General features: G+C 40.9%; 1 protein-coding gene and 1 non-coding gene across 2 annotated transcripts in view; one reads left to right on the plus strand and one right to left on the minus strand.

The window, feature by feature from the left end:
• Positions 1-5,637: 5,637 nt before the first annotated feature.
• On the minus strand, positions 5,638-5,709 carry trnac-gca (transfer RNA cysteine (anticodon GCA)). Its single transcript has one exon. It is a non-coding gene; the product is annotated as a tRNA-Cys (tRNA).
• Positions 5,710-6,505: 796 nt separating this feature from the next.
• Positions 6,506-16,125, plus strand: part of LOC125724137 (LIM and SH3 domain protein 1-like) — a 29,753-nt gene continuing 20,133 nt past the window's right edge. Inside the window, exon 1 of the mRNA XM_049001104.1 lies at positions 6,506-6,743. Within this exon, the coding sequence (XP_048857061.1) occupies positions 6,675-6,743 (69 nt within the window). The 5' untranslated portion in view covers positions 6,506-6,674. The remainder of the gene's footprint in view (positions 6,744-16,125) is intronic.

The raw sequence follows: 16,125 nt of genomic DNA on the forward strand, positions 1-16,125 counted from the left end.
CATTAATACAGGTGACGAGTGGAGGACAGAGGAACCTCTTACAGAAGACGTTACGGGTCTGTGAGAGCCAGAAATCTTGCTTGTTTGTAGGTGACCAAATACTTATTTTCCACCATACTTTGCAAATAAATTCTTTAAAATTCAGTCAATGTGATTATCTGGATTTCTTTGTCTCATTTTGTCTCTCATAGTTGAGGAATACCTACAGTGAAAATTACAGGCCTCTCTCATCTTTTTAAGTGGAAGAACTTGCACAATTGGTGGCTGACTAAATACTTTTTTGCCCCACTGTACTTACCTGATAAGCTGTTAAGTGGTTTGCGATCTGTAAAAAAGGTAGTATAAACACTGAAGTGGTAATCATGCTGGCGCGCCATTGGGTAAACCATTGGGATTTACAATGTTATATTAGCACCTCGCTAGTTGCTAGTTAATTAAACTGCTTGTAAGCATTTATTGTGCATTGTTTGAGTTGTAATATATGTATTATGTGTTCAGTTTCACAGTTTCTCTTTTAGTAAACATCTCAAACTTCAGGATTTGCTTTGAGATGTTTATTGGAGGAGCCTGTTATATTCCATGTAAAATCCATGTATTTTCACGTAATATTTAGCTATTCTGACAAGTTCACAACCAAATGCATTGTGAGATTATAGACCAGCTGTGCTTGACAAGGATATTAGTAGAGGGATAAAAGGAGGACCACCCATTGATCAACTAGTACAAAGGGTTTATTACATGTGTAATTTTATTCATACATATATCCTTCACTTTAATTTATTGAAATTAGTTTTTCTATAGGTTCTTCACTAACGGCCTGATGGCAAAGTTTAATTTGAAGAGCAGGGGAAAAGGGGCAAAAAGCCTTTGGAAGTAACAAAGGTTTATTGAGCTATACAAGGTCAGCCCAAGTTTCATGTTGACCAATCTGTAAATAATGACTTTAAGCAAAATATTGCCTTCCCTGCTGATATTTAAAAAAACAATGCCAAATGTCTACCATGGCTATCTTATCAGTTGCTGAGATGGTTTTGTATTAATCCAGTATTGGTAGTATTGTCGGGACTTGGTGTGTGACTGCAAATCGCCTTTGCATATATCTGTCACGCTCGGGAGTGGGCGAACAGGTGAATGTGCGGGTAGGTGGCCACAGACCAGTCAGACGAGGCAGAACTGGAAAAATCTGGGGTTTATTCCGGGACTGGAACACCGGGAACATGGACACGACATTAACCACAAGGGATCCACACCAGCTACACAATTCACGCAATGACGGACGAGGGTAACAGGCAAGACCAGGCCTTAAATAGGACATGACTTAATCAAAATAAGCAGACAAAGGTGGAAACGATCAGGGAAGAACATGTGGGAAACCAGGGGGCGTGACACACACGAGGAGCGGACGAGCCGGGTATCACAATATCTAAATCATTTGTCTTTTTCTGCTTGTGCAAAAGGAGTCATGAAATTTGATGAGGCCGCCACTGAAGAGTACAGTACATCAAGATGCATGTTTCAGAGCACCTCAAGCATGCACCTCAAAGACATGGAGGTGGAGGATTCACATAGGATTGATAAGCCCAGTCTACAGGACTTTGAACCAGAATTGATTTTCCCTATGTTCATTTTGAAAACCATGTGAAAACTGATTAGTGCAGAGCAGCCTGTAGCAGTTTTAAGTTGTAGGATCTTTAGAATGTCTTTCAACTGGTGCCATGATGATGGTGCTGCAGTTCCAAGTTCTCTGTTCAGATGACAACTGTCACTCTGCGTGTGTCTCTCACACTCACTCTCTCGCACGCTCACTCTCTCTCACACACACACACACACACTTTTCCCCCATCAGTTAAATTTATAGGCCTCCTTTCCACTTAAGACTTTCTGCCCTGATGTCTTCCTTTATTACCAAAGGTGTTGAACTGTGTCTGGCTTGGTTTAAGGACTAAAGGCCAGGGGTCTCAAAGTGTATTAGGTCTGGCATATAGACACATTTCAGAGCGCTTCACAATGTTTCTGATGACAACCAGTTTGTTTTATTATTATTAGTATTTTTTTTAATAGGTTTAAATGGGGGTATTGATTTATTTGTAAACCTATGTGTATAACTGTTAACCATGTCTCCAGTGGGTGGAGGACATGTTTTCTGTACCAGTTAATTTTCCTGTAGCTTTTTGGCTCAACAGGTAGTTTGAACTGGAAATGCATTACAACTTTGTATGCGTCTCCAATTATCTGAGACAGTCAAATTAAGTTATTGGAATATGATCTAGTCCCATCTGTGGCGTACTGTTCCAGATCATTTTCATTTGATTGTCTCAGCCACAGATAACTGGAGATGCATACAAAGGTGTAAACAAAGCTATTGAAAAATTAACTGGTGGCCTATAGAAAACATTTGCGTCACTTGGCGCAGTGCGTACAAAATAAAATTAACTTGTCTTTCAAGGGGGGGGGGGGGAGATACCCTTGGGGGGGGAAGCGCCCCTCTAATATAATGGTAGGGGAAACACTGATATATATATATATATATATATATACATATATATATATATATATATATATATATATATATATATGTATATATATATATGTATATATGTATATATATATATATATATATATATATATATATATATGTATATATATATATATATATATATATATATATGTGTGTGTGTGTGTGTGTGTGTGTGTGCATGCGTGTATATGTGTATATTAATGCATTCAGGAAACCTGTATAGTACTGCCTAATGTGAATCTGAGATTCACAGTTTTGGATATGTCTACAGGACACTGTCCCCAAGCTCCACTCACCAGTTGCTGTTTCAGCCCGCCTCCCAGTCATGCCCCTTCCGCCCTCTGACCTCTGACCCTAACCCTTTGTTCCGGTTGAGGATAAAGCCTGCTGATCACATCTAGTTTGAACTCTTGCTCAAGCTTTGTTTTTGGCTATTGCTGTGATGGTTTGCTGTTTCTGATTGACTTCTTGCGTAAGACGGTTCTGATTGTTTGGTTTCTGGTTTTCTGCTTCGCCCCTTTTTGTACCTTTGCCTTTGGTTTGTTTGTCTTCTGGTTTTGAACTTTTGCTTAGCTCCTGACTGCTCTTTTTGCCTCGCCCCTTCGGATGCCGTGTTTCGGCCTGCATGTGTGTTTTCTGTACATGTTTATCAGGTGCGTAAGGAGTGACTGACTGCCTTTTTGTTTATGCGTACATAGTGTTTACTGTAGTTTTGGTTAGGGAGTTAGATTTAGTGTTTGTCATTTCATTTTCTCTTGTTTTCATTACCTTTAGAGTTTTGGTTGTTGTTTTGGCCTGGGTCACTCCTGAAGTTCGTCGCACCTCATGTTTGTAAACGTGTCTGTGAATAAATACAAAGAAATACAACAAAAAGATCCCTTTGTTTCCCGTGTTCCCTTTTCCCATTCGCTGGTCTTGTCTTCCCCTCTCCATTTCCCTTACCTTTCTGTCGGTCCTCAACCCTAGATTGCGGATCGTAACAGTAGGATTTCTGACACTCTGTACTTCGTGTGCAGACTGATTTTTTATTTGATCCCATTCCGAATTCAGCTTTTTTGAACCAAGGAAGATCAGTTGTCTCACAGACTTCATCCTCTGCATTGGACTACACAACGCAAAAGTTTTTTTTGCAACCAAAGATTTCTTCCAGTGCTTAATGAAGACACCAGACACAGACAATAGTGATGGTGGGGTAGGAAGTGAAGTGTTTCAAACTGATGATTCATACCATTATTGTAATTAATTTGGGACAGATGTGCATATAAATATCTCCTTTGTTTAATATCCTTTATGTTACTTAATTTAATTTTTTTAATTATTAAAAATTAAATTATTTTCTTATTTTCCATCTTTGTTTCAAAATCCATTTAAATAAAAAAATAAATAAATAAAACTGTGCAAGTTGCTGGGGTTTGTGAGGTGAATGCCACACTTTCGACAATACTCTGAAAGAACCTTTTATAATGTACTTATTGAGATATGAGAGTGGATAAATAGGATCAATCTTTAGTGTGACATAAATACACCTCCTGTCAAATGCCCTAACATGCTGACATGGGTGTTACATACCTGTAACCAACAAGGCCCCCCCTCCTCTCTGATTGTGATTTAACTACTGGTGGTAGGCCACACAAAATCACAGAAAGGGCCCTCATTGCTGAAGTGTATGGTGTCTGAAAACTATGTCTTCATGCTAAATTTAAAGCTGTCTCTGAAGCACAGGAACTATGCATTAGAAGTTTTACAGCATGGGTTTTGATGACCAGGCTACCACACATAGCCCTGAGCTCACCATATGCTCTAATGGTCTGGGTCTATTTTTCATTTTTGGGATAGGGCCACGGCTGGAGCTAGAAGTGGGCAGGGGTGGGCAATGTCCACCCAAATTTCTGCTCTGCTCACCCAATTGGTCAACTTTAGTCGGTGCCATCTGAATCCACCAATCACATTTATTTCATTTGTCCCATCAGATATTCTTCTGAGCATTTGTAGTCATCTTCGAAAGTGGAGGAATGTTACCTTATTCATATTAAAGTTCTTGTATCTTTTGCTGCTGTAGTTTACAGTAATGTTGTGTTGAATAAGAATCGTTGTCAGTAATGGTTTAGTTAACTCTTAGTTAGCTAGCTAGCTAACATTACTGTTGGTTAGGAACCTGACTTGATCCACTGTTTTGACAACCAGTGCAATTTATGAATTAAACTTTATCACAGGTATGTGAATACACGAAAACAAGTAATTTATAGTGTTCGCTACTAACCATGGTTTCTCATCTCCGTGGTAGGGAAAGACGATTCCTGTTTCAGCACACTATCACAGAGAGAGAGAGTTCCATATCAAAATAATTAGTTGAGAAGTTAGTGGAAGAACTTGACAGGCATACAAAAATCTCTCATCTCAGCTGCACAGAACACATGATGGATGAACTGGAGCCATATAAAAGCTTTTACTAGATAGTTGTACTTTAGCACCTTCTACTGGTGAAATTCCGAGTAGAGTCTCGAAGATGCACATTATCGAGAATCAGTTGCTGCATCTTTTACGTATTTCTATGTGACTACATTCTACGAGACAGTGAGTTTGAATAAGGAAAAAATGTTCATTCATATATTTCAATGCTGACAACATGCATGCTTCTGTTAAAATAGGCAACATTATGCTTTCTGAGATAATACTTAAAATGAATCGGAAAATGCAGCGCAGATAATAAAAGCGCTGAAAATCCCTCACATGTTCGAAGCGAGGGAATTAATACCTGGGATCTGCTGCCTCCTGGGGGTCAATACTAGACCACAAGTGATCCGCGAGAACATCTGATCAACTGACTTAAGTGCTAGCTGTATCATCCAGCTCACGCAGAGCAAAAAAGAGTCAAATGTATTAAAGTCAGCCCCGGTTTCTCTGGAAAAAAAGAAAATAATTAAAGCGCCCCTTCGGGTCTTTCGTTCTTAATTACTAATGTGATCACGCAATTATAGTCCCTATAGTTCTAAAAAGGTTTATCCAAACCCACTACTCTATGACTATAGCTGCTGTATTGCTTTCTGCCTTTTAAATGAAAGAAAACGGGTTTCCGACGCAGTGTGCTGATTTCAAGAAAATTACTATACAACAAAAGTAGGGGGCACCCGGATTTGAACCGGGGACCTCTTGATCTGCAGTCAAATGCTCTACCACTGAGCTATACCCCCAACGAAAGTCTTCTTACAAACACGAAATATACATCATTTAAAAATGCATATATTACATTAGTTACATGGATTAATTAGGCAGGGTAATTAAGGAGGAGCAAGAATGCCAAAATTAACCGATTCATTAAATAAATAAATAAATAAATAAATAAATAAATAAATAAATAAATAAATAAATAAATAAATAAATGTGTTTTGGCACTCTTAGCCCTTCATAGGAGAAATTATTATTTATTTTTCTGACCTCAAACAAGATAAGAATTACCCGTTTCTAATTTTGTTCCAATTTTATTGAAGTTATTGTTTTTCCGCAGATGGACAATAAGGATTTTCTGTTTTCCAACAGAAGAGGGCGGTAAAAACAAGACTACCGAAACCGGGGTTTCAACAAGCGACCATTGTTTTTTTCAGTTAAAAGTAATTAAGTTTTAAAACGGTATTTTCTAACATGTCATTCTATTAACTCTATTCCTAATTACACCTTTCTTAACATCATATGAACTGTGTGTTAAACTATACTTCAAATGAAACTTCAACTTGCGCGCCATTACTTTAATTATTCTATGTAGGATTAATACGGGTTGACAGATAGCTATACACAGATGCCCGCGCAATGTTCAGACCGAATGGTAAACGCTTTAGGCGTAATCAATACTGAAAATGGATCGCATTTCCTGACCAAGTGAGAACTACAACAAAAGAAGTCAAATGAAAATCCGCGTTCTCGCGACCATCTCCTCCTCCCTCCCGGCGTCGGGATCGCGCACCAATGGGCTGAGCTCTCGCTACTCACTTCAGGTTCGCTGACAGCCAGCGCTACATTCATACAGTTCGTCCCCAGTACTAGGAGGGGTGCGTCTGCCTTGCAGTCGAGGTTCTTTCTGCTGTGTTCAAAGATAGTTGGACGGTTGTCTTACTTATATATTGTATTTTAATCTGCCGTTGTGAACGCAGAAACTGTCAGCATGAATCCCCTGTGTGGCAGATGTAACAAAGTGGTGTACCCCACGGAAAAAGTGAACTGCCTGGACAAGGTAAGAGTCGGGGAGAACACTTATCATGTGTCTATTAAAGCGTCTTTATAACCCGTCTGCTTTTTCCCTGATGTGCGTTTCTCATTTAGCTTGCAACTTCCTGAAGCGAACGCTTGTGAAATCGAGCCTTTTTTCTGATTCCGCATCTACCGTGCATTTCTGGTAGAGTCTGCCTGGAAGTAGTTCTCGACTCGCATTTGCAAACCTCCTGGGTACAGTTAAAAAAAAAAAAATCCTCCGTCACATTAAAGGCGAATTATCTTGTCTATCAGTCGCATAAATACTGGTAAAATAAAGTGCATTAAACTGCCTTTTGGTGTGTTTGGTCGGGAAATGCATGCTTTTCTTGTTTCTACATGGCTTAAGCCGAGTAATGAACTCCCCCAATGTGAATGCACGACCAGCTGTGCATGCTTTGCGCTCGTTTAACGGTAGTTTCTGGTTTGAGCTCGTTTGGCGGTGCATGGCGTGTTAGTGACGGTGTAACACGTAAATAACCGGGGCATCCGCTTTTCAGCCGCATCTCGTGCAGCTCTGTACTCCGAGCGATTTGCGAGCCCACGCTGGCATCGCTAGGCTGCTGGTGGAGGAGTTATGGAGCTGCTTTCTCCCCGTATTCGCCATTGTATATGGGCCCTTCCTGACTCCCTTTCGAATTGTGGAACAGATGTCTCTGCCGTAAAGAAATTACCTTGACTTAGGTTACGCATCGACACTTTCAGATGGTGCATCCCAGCAACAGTTTTTCTTCGTAAAGAGCGGGTGCTGGCTTAAGCTGCCACCGGGGGGTCGGATTTTTGCTGTTGTCCCAGGGGCAAAATGAACGAAATTCTTGGCGTTTTTCTGCAACCAAAACGCGCCTTTGCCCGACTGCCTGCCTGCCACCTCAAAGCAGGGCATAGTAGCACTTCCCCCGTACTCCTCTAAACTACCCGACGAAAGGATGATCTCACAAGAGGTCCGGGGGGGGGTCTAGGCTAGCGAAAGTTGAAAAGTAGATTTTATTACTTCTGGCTGTTGTACCATATATAGTTTTACCTCGAAATGAGGTGCATACTGCCAGTCCTTTAAGTCAAAACAGTCTTGGCCCGTGGAAGTTGCTCCCGCATATAAACTTTAACCTTTTAAAAATCATTTTATATATAATATGTACGTAACTGGCAGTCACCGTGTTTCGCCTTTAATTTGGTTCGCCGAGCTGCTGACCTTTGTTCGCGTCGCTATTTTTACTTTTTTGAGGTTAGCGATGCTGTTCGGTTTTTCTTTTCCGGATGTTGTTTCCTCCTTTACAAAAAACGAGAAAAGAGAAAAGGTGTGGTCTCTGAACGCCGCGATAGAAAGCATTTAAAGACGCGGACATTTATTAAACATCTTAAACTGAACTGTAGCTGCATAACTGATCGCGTCCACAGTAGTTCATTGCTCCAGATGACACATGTGCATTAATTACAGCCAAAGGTATGACATAATGTCTACGATTCGATTTTCATCGTGTTCATGTGAAACGAGTGAGATACCAAAGACGTTTTTTGAACACTTCTCTGACTATGTCAGTTTTTTGTACTCTCTTCTGACCTAAAGGAGAACGTGGATACCGAGTGTTCATTCAATTCAATTTTATTGGCATAGTGCTTTTTCAGAACATTACATTGTCTCAAAGCGTTTTACTGTTCTACTAACATCCCAGGAGAATGTGCAAATGACCCATTTTCCTTGGCATTGTCCTCTTTTTCTCAGGTCTGAATGGGTATTGGAAAAGCCCAAGGAGCACTGTAGTTGTAATGAGGGTGAAAGAACAATTTAGAAGGAATGCCTTGTTGCCAAGAATGCTAGATACTCTGGGCCTGTACCAGGAAGCTGGATTTTTGGGGTAGCAAGATACCTTAAATAAAAAAAGTTAGTCTGAACTAAATGCAAGTGAACAGTCCATTTAAACTTTAAATCTGACAAGTTATCTAGTGCAAAAAAAATCTCGCTTCATGCATAATACAGCCCCCAGGTTGGACTCCTGTCTCCAGCTGAGGCTCTGAGTACAGTCGGGCGATAAGGACTGGAGGTTCAGTGAGCTGCGCAAAGCACCAGAAATGCCTACACCACACCACACCACAGCTCAGAATGTTGTGATGGTTCCTTTGAGGAGTCTCCATGCCCCTACTTCTGTTATACTGACTTTTGTGGCTGTTTGTGTACTTTGGTGAAGTTTAAACCCTGTTTGATACTTGGCTTAACTGAACTAATTTGTCGTTTATTCACTATCTTGGCTAAAATTTGGAATTTAATTGTCAGTTAAACAATTCGCCATATTCTGATTTTGTTGTATAACCTTATGAATCAGGCTGTGTGGATCCACGCTACCCAGTCAATTTTTCTCCCTCTCAGTTGTGACAGGAGGAGATTTGGTTTTGGCTTCTGTGTCTTGAGCATTTATATCAGCACATTGGCGATTGAGAGGTACTGACACTTTCTGTGGGACATGTCCACTGGCATTTTGCTGTAGAACGTTCGTCCAGTGAACAAGCTGTGGTTGGTCACTGTGACAGACAGCCTCACCAACCTGTCTGAGTCTCTGGCAAAACTGCTGAAGGAGGCGTGGTTAACCTGCAGCCATGACGTTTGTGTGCTGGATTGTGTGTGTTTCTGTTGAGTCTGTTCTTTGGGTCTTTCAGTGCTATCCAATTTTTGTTGAGAATCAAGACATTTGCATCGGTCATATGTATTAATTTTAGTCAACATTGGTAAATGATAGTCAAGTTAGCATCTCCAGAGCTAAAGACACATCCATCCATCCATTTTCCAAGCCGCTTATCCTACTGGGTCGAGGGGGGTCCGGAGCCTATCCCGGAAGCAATGGGCACGCGGCAGGGAACAACCCAAGATGGGGGGCCAGCCCATCGCAGGGCATACTCAAACACCATTCACTCACACATGCATTCCTACGGGCAATTTAGCAACTCCAATTAGCCTCAGCATGTTTTTGGACTGTGGGGGGAAACCGGAGTACCCGGAGGAAACCCCACGACGACATGGGGAGAACATGCAAACTCCACACACACACAGTGCTAACCACTGCACCACCATGCCGCCCCCGCTAAAGACACAGTTATACTAAAATAATGGAGATGATTGCATTGACTGATCAGCCATTTTCTGAGGTGGCGGACAAGGGCTTTTTGTTGGCGAATTCCCCACTTAAAACCTTGCTGCGGTCTCCCAAGTCATTACTACTTTGCTGATGTCTCACTGCCTACATTATTTGATGTGATTGCTGCACACATTCCTTTTCACTGCAGATCGATGGAGTTCAGAGGTTTGTCAGTCATCAATAAGAGATATCGGTTATCTGTATCAGCCAAAATTTCCATGTTGGTGCACCACTATTTGGAGTGACCATAATAGAGGGAATTATGATTTAGAAGCACCCCCCCCCTTTAAATGCGTAGCGTCATGGTATCTTCAGCTCAAGTTTGTAGCAGTTGAGAGTGATTGTCTTTGCACAAGAAGGGGTATTTAATAGGTTTAGCTGAACCATGAAGGGAATTAAGGGACTCTGACTGAGAGGCAGTGGGGACATTTTGGTAGTAATTTAGCTCTGCACTAGTTAATGCTGCAGAGATGGCCCTGTGATTTTCTTACCTGGAGAAGATGGACAGCTGTGCAGATTTTCTGTACTCGCTGAGTAGAGTTGAATATCTGAATCCTTGGTCTCCAGGACCCCTACTGTAGGTGTGTATCAATTCCATTTAAGGATCTCTGCAGTCTGCTTTTTGTTGTGTGCTCGGAGTTCAGTCAGGTATGGGGTTTTCCTTTAAGGGGTCATCCTACTAATGTGTTGTAGGGCTGCAACGATTCATCAAGTAACACTAACTTGATTACAAAAAATCCTCGATGCAAATTCTTTGCGTCGATGCTTCGTGTAATCCGCATGACTATGTACTGCTTGGTAATCACCGTGTTTCACTCGGAGGATTATTACTGTCGCAGTGTGCTTACGCTGCATTACGTGGAGCGGGTTTGATTTGATGGCGCAATGGAGGCAGACAGGGAAAATAGCGAGGAAAGTTAGAGAAACGGGCAAAAAAAGTTTGAGACCGTTTCAAGCAAAAGAAAATCAAAAATACTGTACAGTGTGTCTATTGTGAAGCCAAATTGGCTTACAACAATAGCACAACGTCCATGATTCAACATCTCAACAGAAAGCACCCAGTCTATGCATCCAGTCCACAGAGCGGAACCAGTATACAAAGTAAGTGCAAGTGCTTCACTCGCATTCACTGCTAAAACAGACCTGCTATAGAAACGTATTTATGGGCATATGTGTGAATAAAAAAAGTATAACGAGATTCAGCCCAAGCAGCCCCTATTTTTCCTCAATAAAAAACACTAACACAACAGCAGTGAAAATTATGCTCTCATAGTTAATTAACATGGAGCTGGAGCCTGTCTATACACTAACAGCAAAGTGACAGTTCCATTACAGAGATGGTGAACTCAGGTGGAGTGACGGAAAACAGCAGTGCTTGTAATCGCTACTAAACGTTTACTGGTAAAGAGCTGGCGAGAATCCTTAACCAAACCAGCTGTTCAATACGCTGAAAGGTGAAGAAAAGCGATGTTTTCAGCTGCTCCCTTCAACCGCCGTTTGTCTTCTACAGCAGCAAGGTTACAGTAAAGCTATACAAGTTAAAATAGAAGCTGTTTGTATGCAGATCAACTGTTAGTTTAGTTTTGCTAAATTTAAATATTGTGTCACTTGCAGCAGGTTGACAGCAGCCGTCACACTTTGCCACAGTGATACCTGCAGCATGCAGGGGTGAGTCTAAAGGGGAGCCTGGGGTGTAGTCAACTAGATCTGTTTCAAGGCTTTAGTAATATTAGATTTAGAGTAATATGAGTAATATGACATCCATCCATCCATTTTTCAAACCAATTATCCTCCTGGGTCGTGGGGGGTCCGGAGCAATGGGCATGAGGCAGGGAACAACCCAGGATGGGGGGCCAGCCCATCACAGGGCACACTCGCACACCTGCGGGCAATTCGGCAAGTCCATTAGCCTCAGCATGTCTTTGTATTGTGGGGAGAAACCGGAGTACCCGGAGGAAACCCCATGACGACATGGGGAGAACATGCAATCTCCACACACGTGACCCAGGCGGAGACTCGAACCCGGGTCCGAGGTGTGAGGCAACAGTGCTAACCACTGCACCACCATCCTGCCCCTATAATATGACATAATTATATAAATAATATATTATAAATATAACACAAAATTTACCCACCCCCCTTCCTCCAAAAGCCTTGGACCAGTAAAACTCTGAGACACTGAATTATCCAAACGCCACATATGCTCCTTTAAAGGCTTACACACACACACTCTCACTCACATTCACTTACACACACATGCAACATGCACATTCCTACCTCATTCGGGAGACGCAATCCTGTCAGAGCTTTTTTTATGCCTCCTATACAACATCAGATGTTGTATACTGATGTACAACATCAGAGAGTAAAGGTCATTTTAATTTATGCCTTAAGATATGTATACCTTTTTTCAGTGATTTTGACATATTTTATTTTTGCATTTAAGCGTTTTCTTTTAAAAAGCAAAACAAATATGTACATAAATGCACTAAAAGGGTTTAGTTCTTTTGTCATTTGTTGTATGGAGTTCAATCATTAAAAATGTTCCCATGAGCTATTCATTTTAAGAATAGTTACGATTGCTCTTTAATAAGAAAAGTTTTTTTTTTATCCGATTACTCGATGGAATAATCGATAAAATATTCGATCAGTAAAATAATCGATAGCTGCAGCCCTTATGCGTTGTCATACAGCAGTTTGAAGTTGTTGGTGAATCTGCTTGATTCTGTTATCAGTAAGCCCATGTTAGACGTTTCAAAAGTTTTCGATGCTTTCTGGATATGCTATTCTTTGGAGCAGGGTTTCCACTTCTGGTCCTGGAGAGTCATTTTGTAACACAGTTTGCACATTTCCCTGCTGAAACACACCTAATTCAGTCAGGCTTGGGTGTGTTTGAGCAGGGAAGTTGCTGTTAAAAGTGTAAAATACTCCCAGATTGTCACCCCTCTTTTGATGTTCTTCGCTCCTCACTGCAAAGCGGTGTTGTCATATGCTGATTGAAGCATACCCTATGACGCTTAGTCATCTGGGCTGAGAATGTGTTACTGACTTACCATACTTTTCATGTATAAAAATGAATGGCTAAAGTTAGTTAGAAAACGTGTAATGCAATCCATATATATATGTGTGACGTCACAGCAGGCGGTAGTTACTTCACTCACACCCACTGAGTAGTGAAAAACCAGTGTTAATTTTCGTAAGAATTTAAAATTTAGTCTTGGTCACTTACTGAAAATTGTAGTTGGATTAAAGTCACGTTTTAGTCTTTTGTTTTGTTTTAGTTGAGATTTAATCAGTCGAACTCGGGTTTAATTTTAGTCTAATTATAGTCAGTTTTTTTGTCATTTAACTGGTATGGCTATTTCATACTGTAATTTTTATTAGGGATTCTAAACACCTATCAAGCATCCATTTAACCCCATGCAAAACTTCACGATTGCTTCAAAAATAGAAGGTACATAATACAGTAAAATTTGTGAAATGACAAAAAGGGGACATTAGTGTCGTATTTAGGACTAAACATTATGCTTGTTTCTGTTTACTAGATAGTTTACTTATTTAGTTTTATTTTTAGAAAGATACTTCTGTCCTCTGACGATCCTTTATAAAATAGTTTTGAGAGGTGGGAATAGCGTTTAATGGACAATCCCACTTAACAAAGAGCACACAACTGCACGAGACAAAAAAAAAGCAATGAATGATTTGAGTCGCTAACTTGGACTGTTGCAAACTCGCTGCAGCTTGATACAAGAGGGGCTGCCATCGCAACAAAGTGTAACTGAGCTGATGCAAATGAGAGAGAAATTGGGTAAAATCGTAAGCATTTGTCACTTGTGTATACTTGTTTTAAAGATATTCATATTGATCTGCAAATGCTTCAAAAAACCCTTAAAACAAGACCTACAAATGAGGTGGAACAGTACGTTATGTATGTTTGTAGTAGCCTAGTTAAATATTTTTTGAGACTTTTTTTTCCATCTATATTTACTAGCTTAAATTAATATATAAAGTATAACTAACAAAGTAAAAAAAGCCCTCGTATTGGAATCTTTATCGATATTGGCAGTTGTGTATCGGAATCGGATCGGAACTGAAAAAATATGGATTGGCCCTTCCGTACTTAGTGTAGCTTTCTAAATTCCTCCCTTGGGTTTCACCTTACCCCGTGTCTTGTACTTCTCCTTGGCTGTGGCTTGTTAACACACTCATTGCCAGTTGCAGCACATTTCACACCTACAGGATTTGGTGTCGCCGACAGATTCAGATATTTAGCTTGCTAGGCATCTAATGTGTGTCTGTGAAACGTTGGTGACTCCATCAGGTCAGTTCACACACAGCAATAGAGCACCGATTTGCCAATCCCTATCGCACTCCAATTTACCTCAGATCTGGGGGTTTTCTCAGCAATTTCCCAAAACTGTCGACCAAACACATCGGGACAGTGAGAACTGTAACGCACTTGCATATTTTTTGCCTGGTTAAAAAGGATAGCAACCCATGCTTTGAGATGGCTACTGTGATCTAGGTTGTCTGCCCAAATAGAGCCAGCAGTTTAGTCTCGTGTTTATTCATCAGTAATTTCACCTTAATTTTCGTTGACCATTTTTATATTTGTTATTACAATTCCATCATGGAATAAAAGGCCGTCAACAAATACTTATCAAAATGTTGAGAAAATTAACACTGGGGAAAAGTGTTCAGCTTGAATGGCGCAAAAAGCATACAAAATGGGAAAGAGCTGCCATTTGATTGTACAAATAGCTCCTATTTTGTGTTAAATCTGTCTTTGTAGAGACTGCCAAAAAATAAATGAGTAAATATTGGATGTGGATCGGTCACGTATAGCAGATAACCGATCTATCAAAAAAGTTTGGATTGGCGCCGATACTGATCTGAATATCATATCGGTTCATCTCTAGTTTTCAACCAGACTGGTCTCTGATCAGTTGACAGCACGGCCAAGCAGAGGAAAGGATCTCAGATTCACCTCTTGCAAACCTTACAAGTGTTGTGTGTTGTGGGAATGGTTGTGTTCTTGTTGAGATCTCTTGCTTGCCTCTGTAGGCTTGTGCTGCCAGGGACGGTGTGCAGGTGGCAGGAAAGTGAAGGCAGCTGTTCTCTTAGCCTTTTACATCTTTTTCTCTTTTGAAAGAAAGAGAAGCTGCTATTTCTGGAAGAATAATTCTGCCTTGTGATCCAGTGTTTTTCCTGCGCCATGCAGGGCAGCATAGCACAGCATGCCCACGCACAGACAGAGGCACATGGCCATTAACCAAGTGCAAATCTCTGCAGATAGAGCAGGATCCACACTTGAACACACCTTCTCTGACGCACTGTCATCAAGCAGACCACGGGCATGCGTGAATAGCTGGAGACCATTTGGGGTGAGTCAGAGACACTTTCCAAACCCGTCTGGGTGTTTCAGCTCCACACCAGAGGCGAATCGTCACTCTTTTTTGTATCAAAGAGGTCTGATCCTCAGCAGAGCAATGTGTGACTGCTGGTGTCACACCTTTTCAGAATGATTGTTGTGGGGCATCTGTCTGTATCATTGGAAGTGCCTATGCATACCTGCTGAGCTCACTGCTCGTGTGGCTGTCAGATGGAGTGTCTATGCTGGCAGTGAAGGGTGGACCAGCCTGCTGTATCTGGGACTCCACTCCTGCAGTGTCCTGGTTGTGCTGCTAGCTCTGGTGGCCCTGAGTCTGCAGAAGCTCTCAGACCTGCCTGGATATTTGTACCCCAAGAGGCCTTCAGCACTGCCTGAGGACAAAGGCAACATGCAGCTTTCTTAAGGATAAGCATCCTGAGGGTTAAGAGTATAATGAATTACTTTGGTAACAAATAAAATGTTTGGATCTAGACTTGAGTGAAATGTTTACATCATCAATCCTTGTATGTTAGCCACTGAAGCACTTCAGTTTCTGAACAAAAATAGACTTTCCGGTTTGTTCTTTGAGGTTTATAATTTAGCTGAAATGCAAAGCGACATCATATAACACGGTCAACTTTATTATGTTAAGTACTGGTAAATACTATAATGTTAATTCCTGAAAAATCAATATATAAAATGGTTCTTCATGTTGCTAGTGGTGATTCTCCACTGACAGTTCAACTCAGAGAGATCTGAATGAGTCATTTGTGTTTTATTTCAATGAATATGTTTTACGTTTTATGTATATTTGGGACAAACCAGAAAATTGCGTTTCACAGAACAGACCCTGAGAGTTCATCCTGGAA

Source organism: Brienomyrus brachyistius, unplaced genomic scaffold, assembly GCF_023856365.1.
Source record: "Brienomyrus brachyistius isolate T26 unplaced genomic scaffold, BBRACH_0.4 scaffold55, whole genome shotgun sequence".
NCBI classification, from domain to species: domain Eukaryota; kingdom Metazoa; phylum Chordata; class Actinopteri; order Osteoglossiformes; family Mormyridae; genus Brienomyrus; species Brienomyrus brachyistius.